The 14,138-nt window shown below is 31.1% G+C and overlaps 1 protein-coding gene across 1 annotated transcript; it reads left to right on the plus strand.

Annotated features, from left to right (window-relative positions):
• The first annotated feature begins 1,160 nt into the window (after positions 1-1,160).
• Positions 1,161-13,449, plus strand: LOC134706049 (protein asteroid homolog 1-like). The gene is made up of 3 exons (XM_063564758.1): positions 1,161-1,268; positions 9,643-10,916; positions 13,316-13,449. The coding sequence occupies exons 2-3, from the start codon at positions 9,644-9,646 to the stop codon at positions 13,447-13,449; spliced, it is 1,407 nt and encodes a 468-aa protein (XP_063420828.1). The 5' UTR covers positions 1,161-1,268; position 9,643.
• Positions 13,450-14,138: the final 689 nt, after the last annotated feature.

Below are 14,138 nucleotides of genomic sequence, written 5' to 3' on the forward strand. Positions count from 1 at the left end.
ACGAGACAGGTTTTGGACTATGAAATATTTAAAAATAGATAAAAAGCACAACAAACGAAAGGAAATTAAAAATTAAAGGGATCGAGTAAATAACCTAATGAAACACATTAAACAAAAATGCTATGAGAATATTAATGAAAACTTAAATGAACCTAAGCAAACAAATAGTAGAGTATATTGAAAAATCATAAACTCCTTATTAAAAGAAGACAGATCTTCTCATGATATTTCACCGATGCAAAACCCTAATAATAATTTTGGATTTCTTATGATGCAAAAAAAAGGTTGATATTCCAAAAAGATATTTTTGTTCAATAGTTAAAACTAGGTTCACACGGCCAATCAGATCAACTCGTGATCCCGATTGTCCAATTTTCCATGAACAAGTGTAACCAAGTGCTTGATCGATCCTATTTACGACTTCTACTCGACCGCTATCCCACTGTTTACGACTTTAACTCGACCATTCACGACTCCTTGCTGACTTCATCACAATTCCATGATAAAACAACTCGATTGTGTGCATAAAATATGTGAAACTTCAACATGGATAAATGTTTGGTTTAAAACAGTTTCTTAAATGAAAGTAACAATTGAAGAGATCAGTGTTCAGGAATGATAGAAAACAAACTTGACTTATGATGAATAATTTTCTACGATCTTTTTTAGTCACCTTGCTAATGCAGACAAATGTTAGCATAAAGTATCCGTATATTTTGTATCCACTAATTTGTGTTGATAATAAATCTTTTACTGGAGTAATATTCCGGTTAATTAAGATATGTCTATCAATGTTAATATATAAAGATAGCATACATTGGACTAAACTTGTATCGGATTTTGGTCACAAATATAAATAGAGTATTGTTCTGGCAGAGGTCCAACTGCAGCAAATATCTAAAGGGATTTTAAATACCTAGCTTGTGTCGTTTATATGGAAATGCATTGAAAACTATAATTGAATCATTTTTTTCTGACTAAAAAGATTTATTATATTATATTTACAATGTCTGACAAACACCATCTAGTCCAAAGTATTGAGTTGAAAGTACGTATTGATTTGTTTAACTACACAATTCAATACTTAACTTGCAATACACCACTTTGTTTGTTTTCATTTTATAAACGAAACTTTGGCAAACTATCAAACTATCAAAGGTGTAATAAAACGATCACCTTTTTTATGTGCATAAACATATAACTTTTACAAACTAGGATCACAGTTAGGTTGAACATGTTGAAGAAAACTCTATCAATGAAACTAACAGGTCAGTTTTAAGAATAAATAAATTAAGCTGGACTCTTATTTTGTTTCTTTTGTTGTATTAACTTTCTCTTTCATTTTAAAGCTATTTTTCTAGCTAACTAGATGATTGCTAATGACTCCTTTCGTAACAACTCTGTATTATATTTTTTTTCTTCAAAATGTTAGATGTTGTTTAAAATGACATATTTTTAGGTAATCGAACTGATATAAATAGATTCTGCGGCATCGAGTGTGTTACGATATTTATTCACTCGAGAATGTAACAACTTTTTTCAAATTAAACTGTATTAGACAAACTTATTCCTTCTTTTCAAATAATCTGCAAAAAGATGTGTTCTTTCTATGTGACGTCATTAGGCGTGCCGTCACAATAGGAAATTTCGAGGAAAGATAGAAAGTTCAACGTTATAATCGAATTTTGACCGACGAAGAACTGAGATCATATAAACCTCATAACCGAATAATTAAACTTTCGATGGCCTAGTGTTACCTTTCCTCGTTATTAGAGTCTAAAGTTGTCTTCAAACTCCGTTGTTGATATATGTGATAAACTTAATGATGAAATTACAGTTTTAAAATATAGTGTGAAAATAATGATATGATTCTAAATATTAAAAAATCCAAATTAATATTAGTTGGTTCACATAGAAAACTTCAGAGTATACAAGATACTATAAAGATAGATTATAGTTGAATTCCTTTACAAAATGTAAACAGTGGAAAAATTACTTGGCATCACAATCAGACTTGAGGTAATTGTAATTGTAATCGTTTATCAGCTGTAATTGAATACAATTTTTCAAGTAATCAGTGTAATCATTAATCAGCCAAAAATCTTATTACATGTAATTTACGGATCATGAGCTCTATCATCATTGTTAAACTCAGTGAAAGATTTGTTCTTGTCAAAGAAGAAACAACTTGATCTATTTGACAGTATGGTGGCCTCTGTTCTTAATTACGCTTCGGAAATATGGGGTTTCAATCGAGGTAAAAATGTTGAGATTATTCACAATCGTTTCTGTCGATATATTTTTAAAAGTTGGCAAATCTGTCCCAAATTGTTTTTTATATGGAGAATTGGGCCATTTTCCTATGTACATTATGAGAAAATTTAGAATTTTGAAATATTGGTTGAATATCTTATTTAACAAAACACCTATTGTTTATGATGTTTATAAATTGTTACTTGATGATGCCAATAATGGCAAAAAAAAACTGGGCTTCTAATGTACGTGACTTACTATTTGATAGTGGTCTCAATTATATATGGTATCAACAATTAGAAATAAATACTACTGGATTTTTTTATGTAATTAAAAATAGAATTATAGATCAGTATATCCAAAGCTGGTTTTCATATGTAGAAAAGAGCGAAAAACTTAGTATTTATAAGGATATAATGTTAGAATTTAAGTTTGAGGATTATTTAGATTTTTGTTATAATTCACACTTTTGAACCAAATTGCGAAGTGGTACATTTAAACTGAATATTGAAACAGGAAGATATACTGGCATGGCTAGAGAATTACGTTTATGTAAATGTTGTAATATGCAGTGTGTTGAAAACGAATACCACTTTTTACTAGTATGCCCTGCCTATAGATCAATTAGGCCTATATATTTGCCAAAATTCTATTGTTCTTGGCCAAACCTTACTAAATTACAGTATCTATTTAAATCAAAATCTGTTTTACATATTAAAAAATTGTGTAACTACATAAAATCTGCGTGGTCAATCAGATCACATATTGTTATTTAATGTTATTTGCTTTCTTGTTATGATTTATATGTATTGTTCTCTGCTGTTTATCATTTGTCATGTTGTAAATATGTTTTTCGTTGCTATAGCATATATATGCTTTTTGCAATAAAGTATTCATTCATTCATTCAATTTAATTTAATCAATTACTTTTCAAAATACCCTGTAATCATGATTACTTTTTGATTACATTCTGATTACAATGAAAAAAAAATTAAATTGTGTTTTTGGTCATTAAATGAACCTATTTATTATTCATTTTGGGATATTTTTTTAACATTCTAAAAAGGTTTGGTTACTTTAAGCATGCCTACTTCTGTAAAAAAAATAAACTGTTACAGTATTGAAAAGTCATCATTAGCCTAAGCAGAGACATATAATACAATTACATACCTTTTATCTTAGTAAAAGATATTGTACATACATGTATATTCAACGTTTTATAATGATCTGCATATTAATATTTGATAATAACTGTTATAAATATTCAAGTAATACTTTTCTTTAACCCTGATTTATAATCTTTTTTAATATTTTTGATTTTTATCAACTTTGAATTGACGGGTAGGAGACTAATTAAGGTTTTTTTTTTGCAATTACCAATTGAGTATAGCTGTAGGGAAATATATATAATAAAAGATAAATCAGACATGAAAATTTATCTAATTAGCACAAACTAAATCAAAAGTTGGACAAATATGTTGTTTAAAATTTTTAAAAATGTATTTGGACTGAACATGCTAAATGCAATAATTTTTAGTACTTACATATTGTTTACAATTTGATTAATCATTTCTATTAAAATTTTACATAGTTTTAACTGGTAACTTTATTTCATCCATATTTAAACTTCCAAAAACTGCAGCTTATAAATTATGAAAGAGGTCAGAAGACAAACAAAAAAACTCTTGATTATGATATATCTTTATCAAATTTAATTCAAAAGAATTCAGAGATCATTGGTGATTAAGTGTACCGTATATAAATGTAGTGAAATTTGGTGTTTATTTAAATAGATGAAGTTTATTTTAAAGTTATCATTTCATAATTGAACCAAATAAAATACTTTCTCTAAAATGCTATAGTTATATTGTATGTTTATTCATTTAAATCATTCAAAAAAAATAGTTTTTAAATTCATTGTAATCAGATGTAATCATGATTACTTTGCCAATGTAATCATTAATTTAATCAGATACTTTCAGAAATGATGTAATCATTAAATTAATTTAATCGTACAAATGACAAAGTAATTGTAATTTAATCAATTACATTGAAAGTAATCGGGCCCATCTCTGATCACAATCGATGATTGTCTTTCATGGAATCAACATATAAACAAAGCATTTTTTGTGATTAGTATAAGACTAGGTTTACTAAATCGATATGGACTGAAACATGTAATCTAAATATGGAAATGATAAAATAGCAAAAAGGGTAGCCAGAATAAATCTTAACAAAATCATATGAGACACCGTCAAAAACTTAAAACAATTAGAATGGTAATAATTTAGTACTGTTTCGTAGCGAACATTTGTCTAATACAAAACTGCTTCTAAACACCTTATGGCAATGTAATGTCTCTTATTGACATTCCAGTTTGCTTTACTAGAAAGATCTCATTTTTTTTCTGAATTGGAAAACCATTTTCAATCAATAAAGATTAGATAGTACTTCACATGTGAAGGAACAACTCATTTTACGTAGTGGACATTTGATAAGTTTCGTAGTTGACAAAACCGTTTCGTAGTGGTCAAACAAATTCGTAGTTGACATCAACCCTATTCTATGTTGATAAAAACATACTTAATATTACATGAAACTACCCCTTGTTATTTGTTTAGCATGAATAAAGATGAAAAAAGAGTAAAAAACGACTGCATGTTAGTGGTAGTGTCCACTACGAAACGTTTTGTTCCCATACTTGTTTCGTAGGTGACCGTTTCGTAGTTGACATTTTCACATGTTTTGTTTTTTCCCCACAATCCCTACATAGCAATAGTAACAAGAATTATTCCATTCATCAAAGCACTTACTAAGCTGTACACTGATATTGTTTTACCGTAATTCTAAAACCAGATACTGGAGATTATATCCCTTTTTTATGTGACGTATAAAAAATTTTGACGTCAGACACTCAAATCAATTAATGTGTTCGTAGATAGAAGATGTTTTTGGGTTAAATTGTCCCCTTTTAAAATTGTTATACGATGATGACTGATGTACCCATATTTTGACTATTTTATTAATTGTGACTGTTTATTTAACGCATCATGTAGATATAACGGAATTTGATGAGACTGTTATTAAAGTGAGAGAGTTAGCGCTATAGAACCAGGTTTAATCCACCATTTTCTACATTTGAAAATGCCTGTACCAAGTCAGGAATATGACAGTTCTTGTCCATTCGTTTTTGATGCGTTTTGTTTTTTTTATTTTGCCATGTGATTATGGACTTTCCTAATTGATTTTCCTCTGAGTTCAGTATTTTTGTGATTTTACTTTTTTCGTAGTGTTCATTAACATAGATACGGTATCACTCTGGTCCATTTGATGTGCGGAATTTCATTTTGTCACCAATCTAAGCAAATTTAGGTAATTTCGTACGACCCGTAGCTTGAAAAATAGCACAGTGACCCAGACTTTTAATTATATTTTTGGAAAAAAGCATAACAAAATCTATAGTTTGGCAAAAAAAAGATATATCTAAGAAGATATATGCCTTTAATCTACTTTTTTGGGCATACGATACAGTTTTGATCCCATATTAACAGTTTGCTGACAATTTGCAAATAGGTTTTTTTTCTTTCGACAGATACAAACAACTTTTGAGTTTTAAAAGATAAACACAAGCTGGTTTTTGTTAATTTATTCGTAAATTATGTTTTATATAAATGTAGTTTAGATTTGTGCAATTTGTTTAATTTCAACTAACTCATATTTATCAAATGTCCACAAATGAAGAAAAAACATCATTGATTGCTGTAAATTTAATATCTAAATTTTTTTTTTTTAAATGCACTATTTACGTGTTCATGAAAATTTGCACACATTATCGTCTTACTAATTAAACCAAATGGCATTTTAAAAATAAGGGGTCCATGAACTTGTTTTCAAGTTAAATAAGTTTGAATGATTAAAATCAGTCGAAATCTGAATGTTTTCCCCGATAAGTCGTAGTTTGACGTCGCGAAAATAACAATTTACATCCCCTGTAACTGTATCGTATGCCCTTAAACGATTATTAAAGAGCGAACAATAAATGTATATGTGTTTTGACTCTGAGTCTAACCAATTTATAAAGTTATTTACCCAGTATATTGTGATACTTTGATACGGTGTTTCTGTTTTCTAAGTCAGTGTAGGTATCGGCGTCGGCATATGTGTGGGTGTAGGTAGATTTTCGAAAATGTCTAATAATAGTAAGATAACAGTCAACGATAATTGTCTATTTTAAAATTTCTTAATTTTTATTCAAGAAACCTAACTAGAAAGAAATAAACATACAAGTTCAATGAATCTTCGATAATATAATTCACCGTCAATGTTGAATCACAATTACAAGAGTTACCATACTTAAATCAAAACAGGTAAACGGTGATCGATGTGAAAGTATATTCTAATATAACGGGCTATTTTAGCTTTGTAAATAAACCCAATGGCATGTTCTAAATCCAATAAAATTTGTTTGCGCATGCGTATATTGACTACTGCAGAATAATGAATTTTGTCAAATTGGCATGCATTTGATGGTTGCACTTTGTAAGTGTAGCTGTTCTCGCAGAAACATAACTTGGGAATGTTACCAGTAAATATACATTTACATATTGTTCACATTGAAATCTGTGGAAACCTTCCATACGAGGTAGGGGTAGTTACGAAAATTAGTGTTAGTTTTAATTCTGAGAAGTTCAGGGCATATAAACGTTAAAAATATGCCACACAGCCCTATATTTTGACCTTTGAAAAATATTGTAGTTCATATAAACTAAACACATTTATTTCTAAAAACAGTTGTTGGCATGACACGGGTTATGTTCTTCTCATATATTTTATGATAGTATGATACTAAACCCCTAATGGGAGGGATTGTGCCTGATATTCATATGATGAAGACATAATCTTTCAATCAGTTTAATTGAGGTCTGGAGCTGGCATGTCAGTTAACTGCTAGTAGTCTGTTGTTATTTATGTATTATTGTCATTTTATTTATTTTCATTTGTTACATCTTTTGACATCGGACTCGGACTTCTCTTGAACTGAATTTTAATGTGTGTATTGTTATTCTTTTACTTTTCTACATTGACTAGATGTAAAGGGGGAGGGTTGAGATCTCATAAACATGTTTAACACCGCCGCAATTTTGCGCCTGTCCCAAGTCAGGAGCCTCTGGCCTTTGTTAGTCTTGTATGATTTTAAATTTTAGTTTCTTGTGTATAATTCGGAGTTTAGTATGACGTCCATTATCACTGTACTATTTTGCATATTTTTAGGGGCCAGCTGAAGGGCACCTACGGGTGCGGGAATTCTCGCTACATTGAAGACCCATTGGTTGCCTTCGGCTGTTATCTGCTCTATGGTCGGGTGGTTGTCGCTTTGGCATATTCACCATTTCCTTTCTCAATTTTATTCCTATTCTAGGATAAGATTTTTTTCAAAACTTTATAGTAAAAGTGGTACGGTCTCAGCCGTAAAAGGAGTTTGCATTGTAAATATTTACAGAAATACAACCGATAATATTTCATCAACTTAAAACACTTCAAAACTCTTTTGAATGATGCACATGTTTCTACTAGTTCATTTATTATGACAGTATTGTGTTGCAATTGGAAATTGACATATTTGATCTAGATACGACATCCGTTCATGGTGGCTGTTCAAACTTCTCCCTCTGAAAAATCACAATGCCAGTCGTTTGCTTGTTTCAGTCAAAAAAGGGAGTAAAATGAAAGAGCCTACATAAACCTTCTACACTTAAACTAGCAACTTTACCTGACCATTACAGAACATAGGTATTTAGTCGGATCTTAACACGTACTTGTGGTTTGGTTAAAACCGGTTTTGATAAAAAAAATATACGAAGAAATGTCGAAATGTTCAGGATTTAATTAAATCCGTATTTCGGTAGGATGGTGCAAGCATACGATTTTTGTTGCGTCTTACTCTTTGAGAAGCGAATAATCTTTAACTGCTTTATTCAAATATTGTGTAAAAACGTTAGTTTTGAGCTATGAAAGTCAAGTGGCTCGAGCATTTTTCTGAGGAAATTAAAAAAAATTGCAAAGAAATATGTTTACAGTGGGTTAGCTTTCATTAGTCTTCACTTTCTATAGATTAACAGCTTTTGGTTATATTTATAATTTAGAATCATCATTGAAGGCGGCGGACGATTGCACAGTTAATTAATTATATTGATATGCCATTTGTATGCAAGAGTGACAATATTCCGTTGTATTATGTGCCAATTCGAAAAAGTTATGCGAGTATTCTCTCCCCTTAACAGGTTCATTATTTTATAATTACGTTTAGGTTTCTGATATAATTTTGATTAATTACAAAATGTACCAGTTCAATATATTTCAGTTTTTGTTATTGGTGTATCAAAAACATTGATGTACGAATATAATTTCATAAATTTGAAACGTTTAAAATGATTACATACCAATATAAAGAACCGTTCATTATTTTTGAAAAAGACTATGAACGGAAATCGTATTGGTTATCTTCCCTTGATGATAGATTGATTGGGAAATGAACCAGCGTTATCCAATGGTAATCACAGAGAGGGACCAGCAAGCAATTTTGAATTGTAGCTTATTCAACGTTAAAACAATTTTCCACTATAAACGAATGTTACTTTATATAAATAAAAGGACTTTGTTAGCTAAATCTACAAATTCTATTATATATTATGATTTTTTATAACAATAGATTAATATGCTACTTAAACACATCGGTTAAAGAAATTACCTTAATTGTCCTAATCAGAATCAAAATAATTGATGCAAGCTTGTCTTGATTGTAGTTTTGACATGGGAGGCATTATATTCACTACCACTCAGGCAACAATAACCACGAATATAATGCCTATCCATGTAAAAACTGCAATAAAGTATAGCTTGCATCAATTATTTCTTAATTAACATTTTAATTATGATTTTATATATTTGACCAACTAATACACATTCCTGAACTCGGCTATGACATTGCGGCAAATAGTTAAATTATGCAAAATAATCAATCGACAAGAATATAAATCAGAATAATTAAAGAACATAAAAATTCAAAGATTTACCGAACGCAGCAAATTCTCCTAATTTAATTTGAAAACAAAAGAAATACGAATCAGAAGAGCCTTTTTATTTCGTTTGATTCATTAAATATAATTTGAATACAATATGCAGTACCATGCAATACATACTGTTGATTTATTCCGGAATTAGTGAAAAGGTATTTGAAATTTATTTTTATGGAAGCTAAAGTCAGAAATATAAATACATTTAAATGAGTCTTATGTAATTTGATTAATTGATTTATGGATTACAACATTTTATTATAATGTATATAATATTTTGAACAGCGGTATACTGCTGTTGCCTTTATTCTTTAAGGATGGGCGTTCAAGGATTAACAACAATTGTAAATAAAAATGCAGCGACTTTGTTACAGGACACGATTATTGCAAAGACAAAACTGGTAATTGATGGTGATAGCCTGGTTTATTTCTTATATCAGAACAGTGATCTCAACCTTACACATGGCGGAGATTATGACGATTATGCTGACATAATTAAAGCATTCTTCAGTGACCTGAGGTCTAACCAAATATCTCCATATATTGTGCTTGATGGTGGGTACGAAACCGACAGACGAAAACATGAAACACATGTACGTAGAGCAAGGGAAAGAATATGTAAATCTAGAGAAATCAATAGTTCTGAGACTTCATTTGCTCCTATGCTTTCCCGTTTAACTTTTCTTGAGGTGATTGGTACAATGAAAATACCTTTTGTTGTATGTGATTTTGAAGCCGATCACGACATTGCAACTCTTGCAAATGCTTTTAAATGTCCAGTACTATCAAATGACAGTGATTTCTTTGTGTACGATTTAATAAAAGGATATATACCTTTAGATACATTGTTTGTCTCAGAATCTTGCTGCATAGGTAAAGTCTATTATGCAAAATACATGCAGAAGGTTTTCCCTGGTTTGCAAATATCGAGATTACCCGTATTAGCTGTAACGTTGGGAAATGATTACATTGGAAGAAAGAACTTACATAAATTTTACTCAGCTTTACCTGATGATCCGAGTTTAGGAGATTTAACCGTGATACAAAGGAAAGCGATTCGGTGGTCTATAGGTGCTTCACTTGACGATGATCTTTCAAGATTGGAAGATAGTCTTCCGGAAACATTACGTAGATTTGTAAAAATATCCCTAGAAATGTATTCAGATACACAATGTTTTGAAAGCTTCGACCTTGTTCAATATTTTTCAAATAAAAAAACGAATACAACAGACAAATTAAAGGAAAGTCATCGGACAGGTAAAATACCTGTTTGCGCTCAGAATATACTTAAATTGCAAGAAATATTTCTTCTATGTGAAGTTGAAAACATTTCTAGAAAAAGATCGATACACAGATCTACTCTTCGATTACGAAAAGCAATATATGCAGTGTTGTTGGGAAATGCTGAAACAAGCATATTTGAATATGATCGGTATGGTGGATCACTTGTGCGCTTTAATTGCACATCTACATCGCTTGACCGAGTGCAAATGCCAAAATATAAGGAACTAATAAGGGATCATGAGAAAATAGATATTCTATGTTTAATCTTTAGATTTGAAAACAAAGAGGTTTTAGATGACTTCTGTGGTAATACAAAATTGTTTGTCCTCTTCTTAACGTACTGGGCAAAGCACGCTAAACCGAATGTGGATTCAATTTTCATCAAGAGTTTGATTGTGTGTCACATTGTTCTTACCGCAAGGGCAATTGTGAATACAAAAAACTACCATTCCGGAAACTCGATTGACCAGATTTTGTTAAACATGCACAAATTATGTGGTGACAACTTGAAAAATCTATTAAAAAGATCAGAAAAATATTTCTCAATTGATTTAAGTAATTTTTCATTGAGTATTGTGCATGGTTTTTCGCAATATCAATCTTGTTTTGCATTTGGAACATATCTGAATCAGCTTTTAGGATGTCCAATTCCACTGTTAAGTCCACAAGACGTTTTTAATGGTACTTTCCTCCATAACATCTATGTACGTTGGCAAAACTACGGAGAAGAAAAGGTTGACAGAAAAATTAAGACAATTTTCCAAAATAATGAAAGTTTGGGAAATCTTTACGACGATTTGGTATCCGCAGTAGAAAAAAATGTAAACAGCGCGCGATGGGAAGTGAAAAAAATACCACAGAGTGTCAACAAATCACCTTTTACGAGAGGTTCTAGAATTTTCTTTTCTAACATATTCAGTCTACTTAGAAGGGATGTTGAAGCCTGAGATAAACAATAAAATTATGATATAGGATCAATTTTAGAATGGACAAAATTGTATGGAGATTTTCGGTGGACCAATTCATTATGTATATGTAACTAATGTATATTGATGACATATGTTTTCACTTTTTTGTACTGATATGTACCTGTATACCTACAATATCAACTGTATTATTATACATGTTGTGGTCATTCAAAAGAATATGACGAATGTACATCGGCGGGTCATTTCATTTTTTTCATTGCAATAGTAATAGAGAAAAAATGATATCAACTATAGTAAATAAAGATAAAATTCACTTAGTAGACAATTAGGTTATTGATTTTTTTTCTATGAAGTATGTTTGTTCTATCTGCATGATTTGATAGCTTCAATCTGAACTCGTATTAATGGAAAGTTTAATCTAAAATATATCAAATGAAAAGGAAAATAGATCACAAAAGGCACTCGTTTTCGTGTTAGGCATTGCCCGTTCGTAATTTGAGTATCTTCAAACAAGAGATATGTGTCTGCCAGTTCCGAATCACACATATATTAAAACTAATAATTATTGAACAGCTGACAAAATATATGAAATCATTCTGCTCAGTGATGTTGGACGAAAATTTTAAGTTCTTTAAACATTTTGAAAAAATTCTAGAAAATCAGCAGATAGGTTGCAGGTATCTGATATATCGAACATTGTTTCACGCATTAAAACTAACCACATTTAGGCATTTATTAATAAATTCATTCTGTTTGGTTGTCTGACAAAAATATTTATTGAACGGACGTTCAAGTGATTCCCATGTATATCCAATACTAAGAGGGACGAAAGATACCAGAGGGAGAGGCAACCTCATAAATCAGAAACAAACTGACAACTTCATGATAAAAAAACAGATAAAAAGGAACAAACAGACAAATAACAGTACAGAAGACAGGACATAGAAAGCTAAAGATTAAGCAAAACAAACCCAACTGGGGTGATCTCAGGTGTTCCATAAGGGTGAGTAGATCCTGCTCCACACGTGGCACCCTTAGAATACTAAGATCTATTACTTTTATGAATTTTGGAGCAATTTAAATCTCAATAAAATAACTAGGCATAAAGATTAAATTATTTCCAATTCAAGGTAGACAATCACATTGACTTTTTTGGAATTGATTGATTGATTGATTGTTGGTTGTTACAAAGTATAAAGGAATGCAACGCTTGCATACAATTGATACTTCAAAAGAATTATTAAACACGAATTCGTGCGCCACCTTCAATGACGATTCTTAATTATCATTATGACTTACAGTTGTAAATCTATAGAAAAGTGACAGCTAATAAATTCTAACCCACAGTGAAATACATTTGTTTGAAATTTTTAAAACCTACTCGGAAAATAGGAAAAACTACTTGATTTCCATAGCTCAAAATTAACATGTTTACACCTTGATAAAATATGGTGGTTAAACATTATAAGTCTATAACAGTATAAGATTCAATATGACCTCGTATGCTTGCATCAACTTACCCAAATATGTAACGTGTAACCAGGCGTTTATATCTTAAACGAACGTTCCAGTAAATACTTGGATCCAAGTTGTCCACAAACAATACGCAATACCAAAAACAATAACTATCTATGATATACACAATGAACCAAAATATATACACTAGCTCCTTGCCGATACAAAGTAACAATGCACAATAAAACAATTATATATATATACAAATATAATTATAACACAGCCTGTCCTCCTAATAGAACAATCTGTCCTATATGACAGTGCGGGCTGGTACAGTATGTTACTATCAGACAGTGCGGTCTGGTACAACTTGTCCTCCTAGTAGGACAGTCTGTAACTACCAGACAGTATGGGCTGGAACAACTTGTCCTCCGAGTGGGACAGTATGTCACTAACAACTAATGTGGACTATTGCAGTCTGTCCTCCGAGTGAGACAGTCTGCTCTACCAACTTCCAATGTTAGACCAACTTGTACCCAGTACAAGTTGTCCTCCTTACAATATTACAGCTATGTAGCGTATTCTCTATTGTAAGCCAGTCTTCTTCTGTAAGAACATCGACAGAACCCGATTTGTATTCCTCACCCACTTATATACTCTAGGGCGAATTCACTATTTTCTCAATAGGGGTGTTCTCCAAATGTCCCCGATACCGAACACAATAGTACCTCTCAAACACCCCTACGCCGATAGACCCAACCACTGAATCTCGCGCCAAACGTCCAAATCTACAAAACGCTTCCTTCTACATGAAATAAGCATATACACAGCAAGATTCTTTATGTTTGTTATCTTAACAACCAATAAACATTACATAACCCACGCCTCAATCTACATGCGTCCCGCATGATTAATTTACAATACAAAATAAAATTCAACAACATATTTTTATTTTTTTTTACACACAAACTAAAATTCACTCCATTACGTAATCAGCCATCCAGACTGGTCGCCTTTTTTCTCGACGACCACTTTCTTCTTCTATTTCCATTCCGTCATTCTGATCTATGACATCATCAAATATATCAGCTTCACGTGGTTCTATTACTTGGGAATTATCAATGTCTTCATGCATTTCCCCTCT

The sequence above is a fragment of the Mytilus trossulus genome, chromosome 2, assembly GCF_036588685.1.
Source record: "Mytilus trossulus isolate FHL-02 chromosome 2, PNRI_Mtr1.1.1.hap1, whole genome shotgun sequence".
In the NCBI taxonomy this organism is placed as follows: Eukaryota; Metazoa; Mollusca; class Bivalvia; order Mytilida; family Mytilidae; genus Mytilus; species Mytilus trossulus.

Coding starts and splice junctions, on each gene's coding strand:
- LOC134706049 (XM_063564758.1), top strand. CDS start 9,644: ATGGGCGTTCAAGGATTAACAACAATTGTAAATAAAAATGCAGCGACT. Junction 10,917..13,315: donor GGTTTTAGATGACTTCTGTG/GTAATACAAAAT, acceptor CCTATATGACAG/TGCGGGCTGGTACAGTATGT.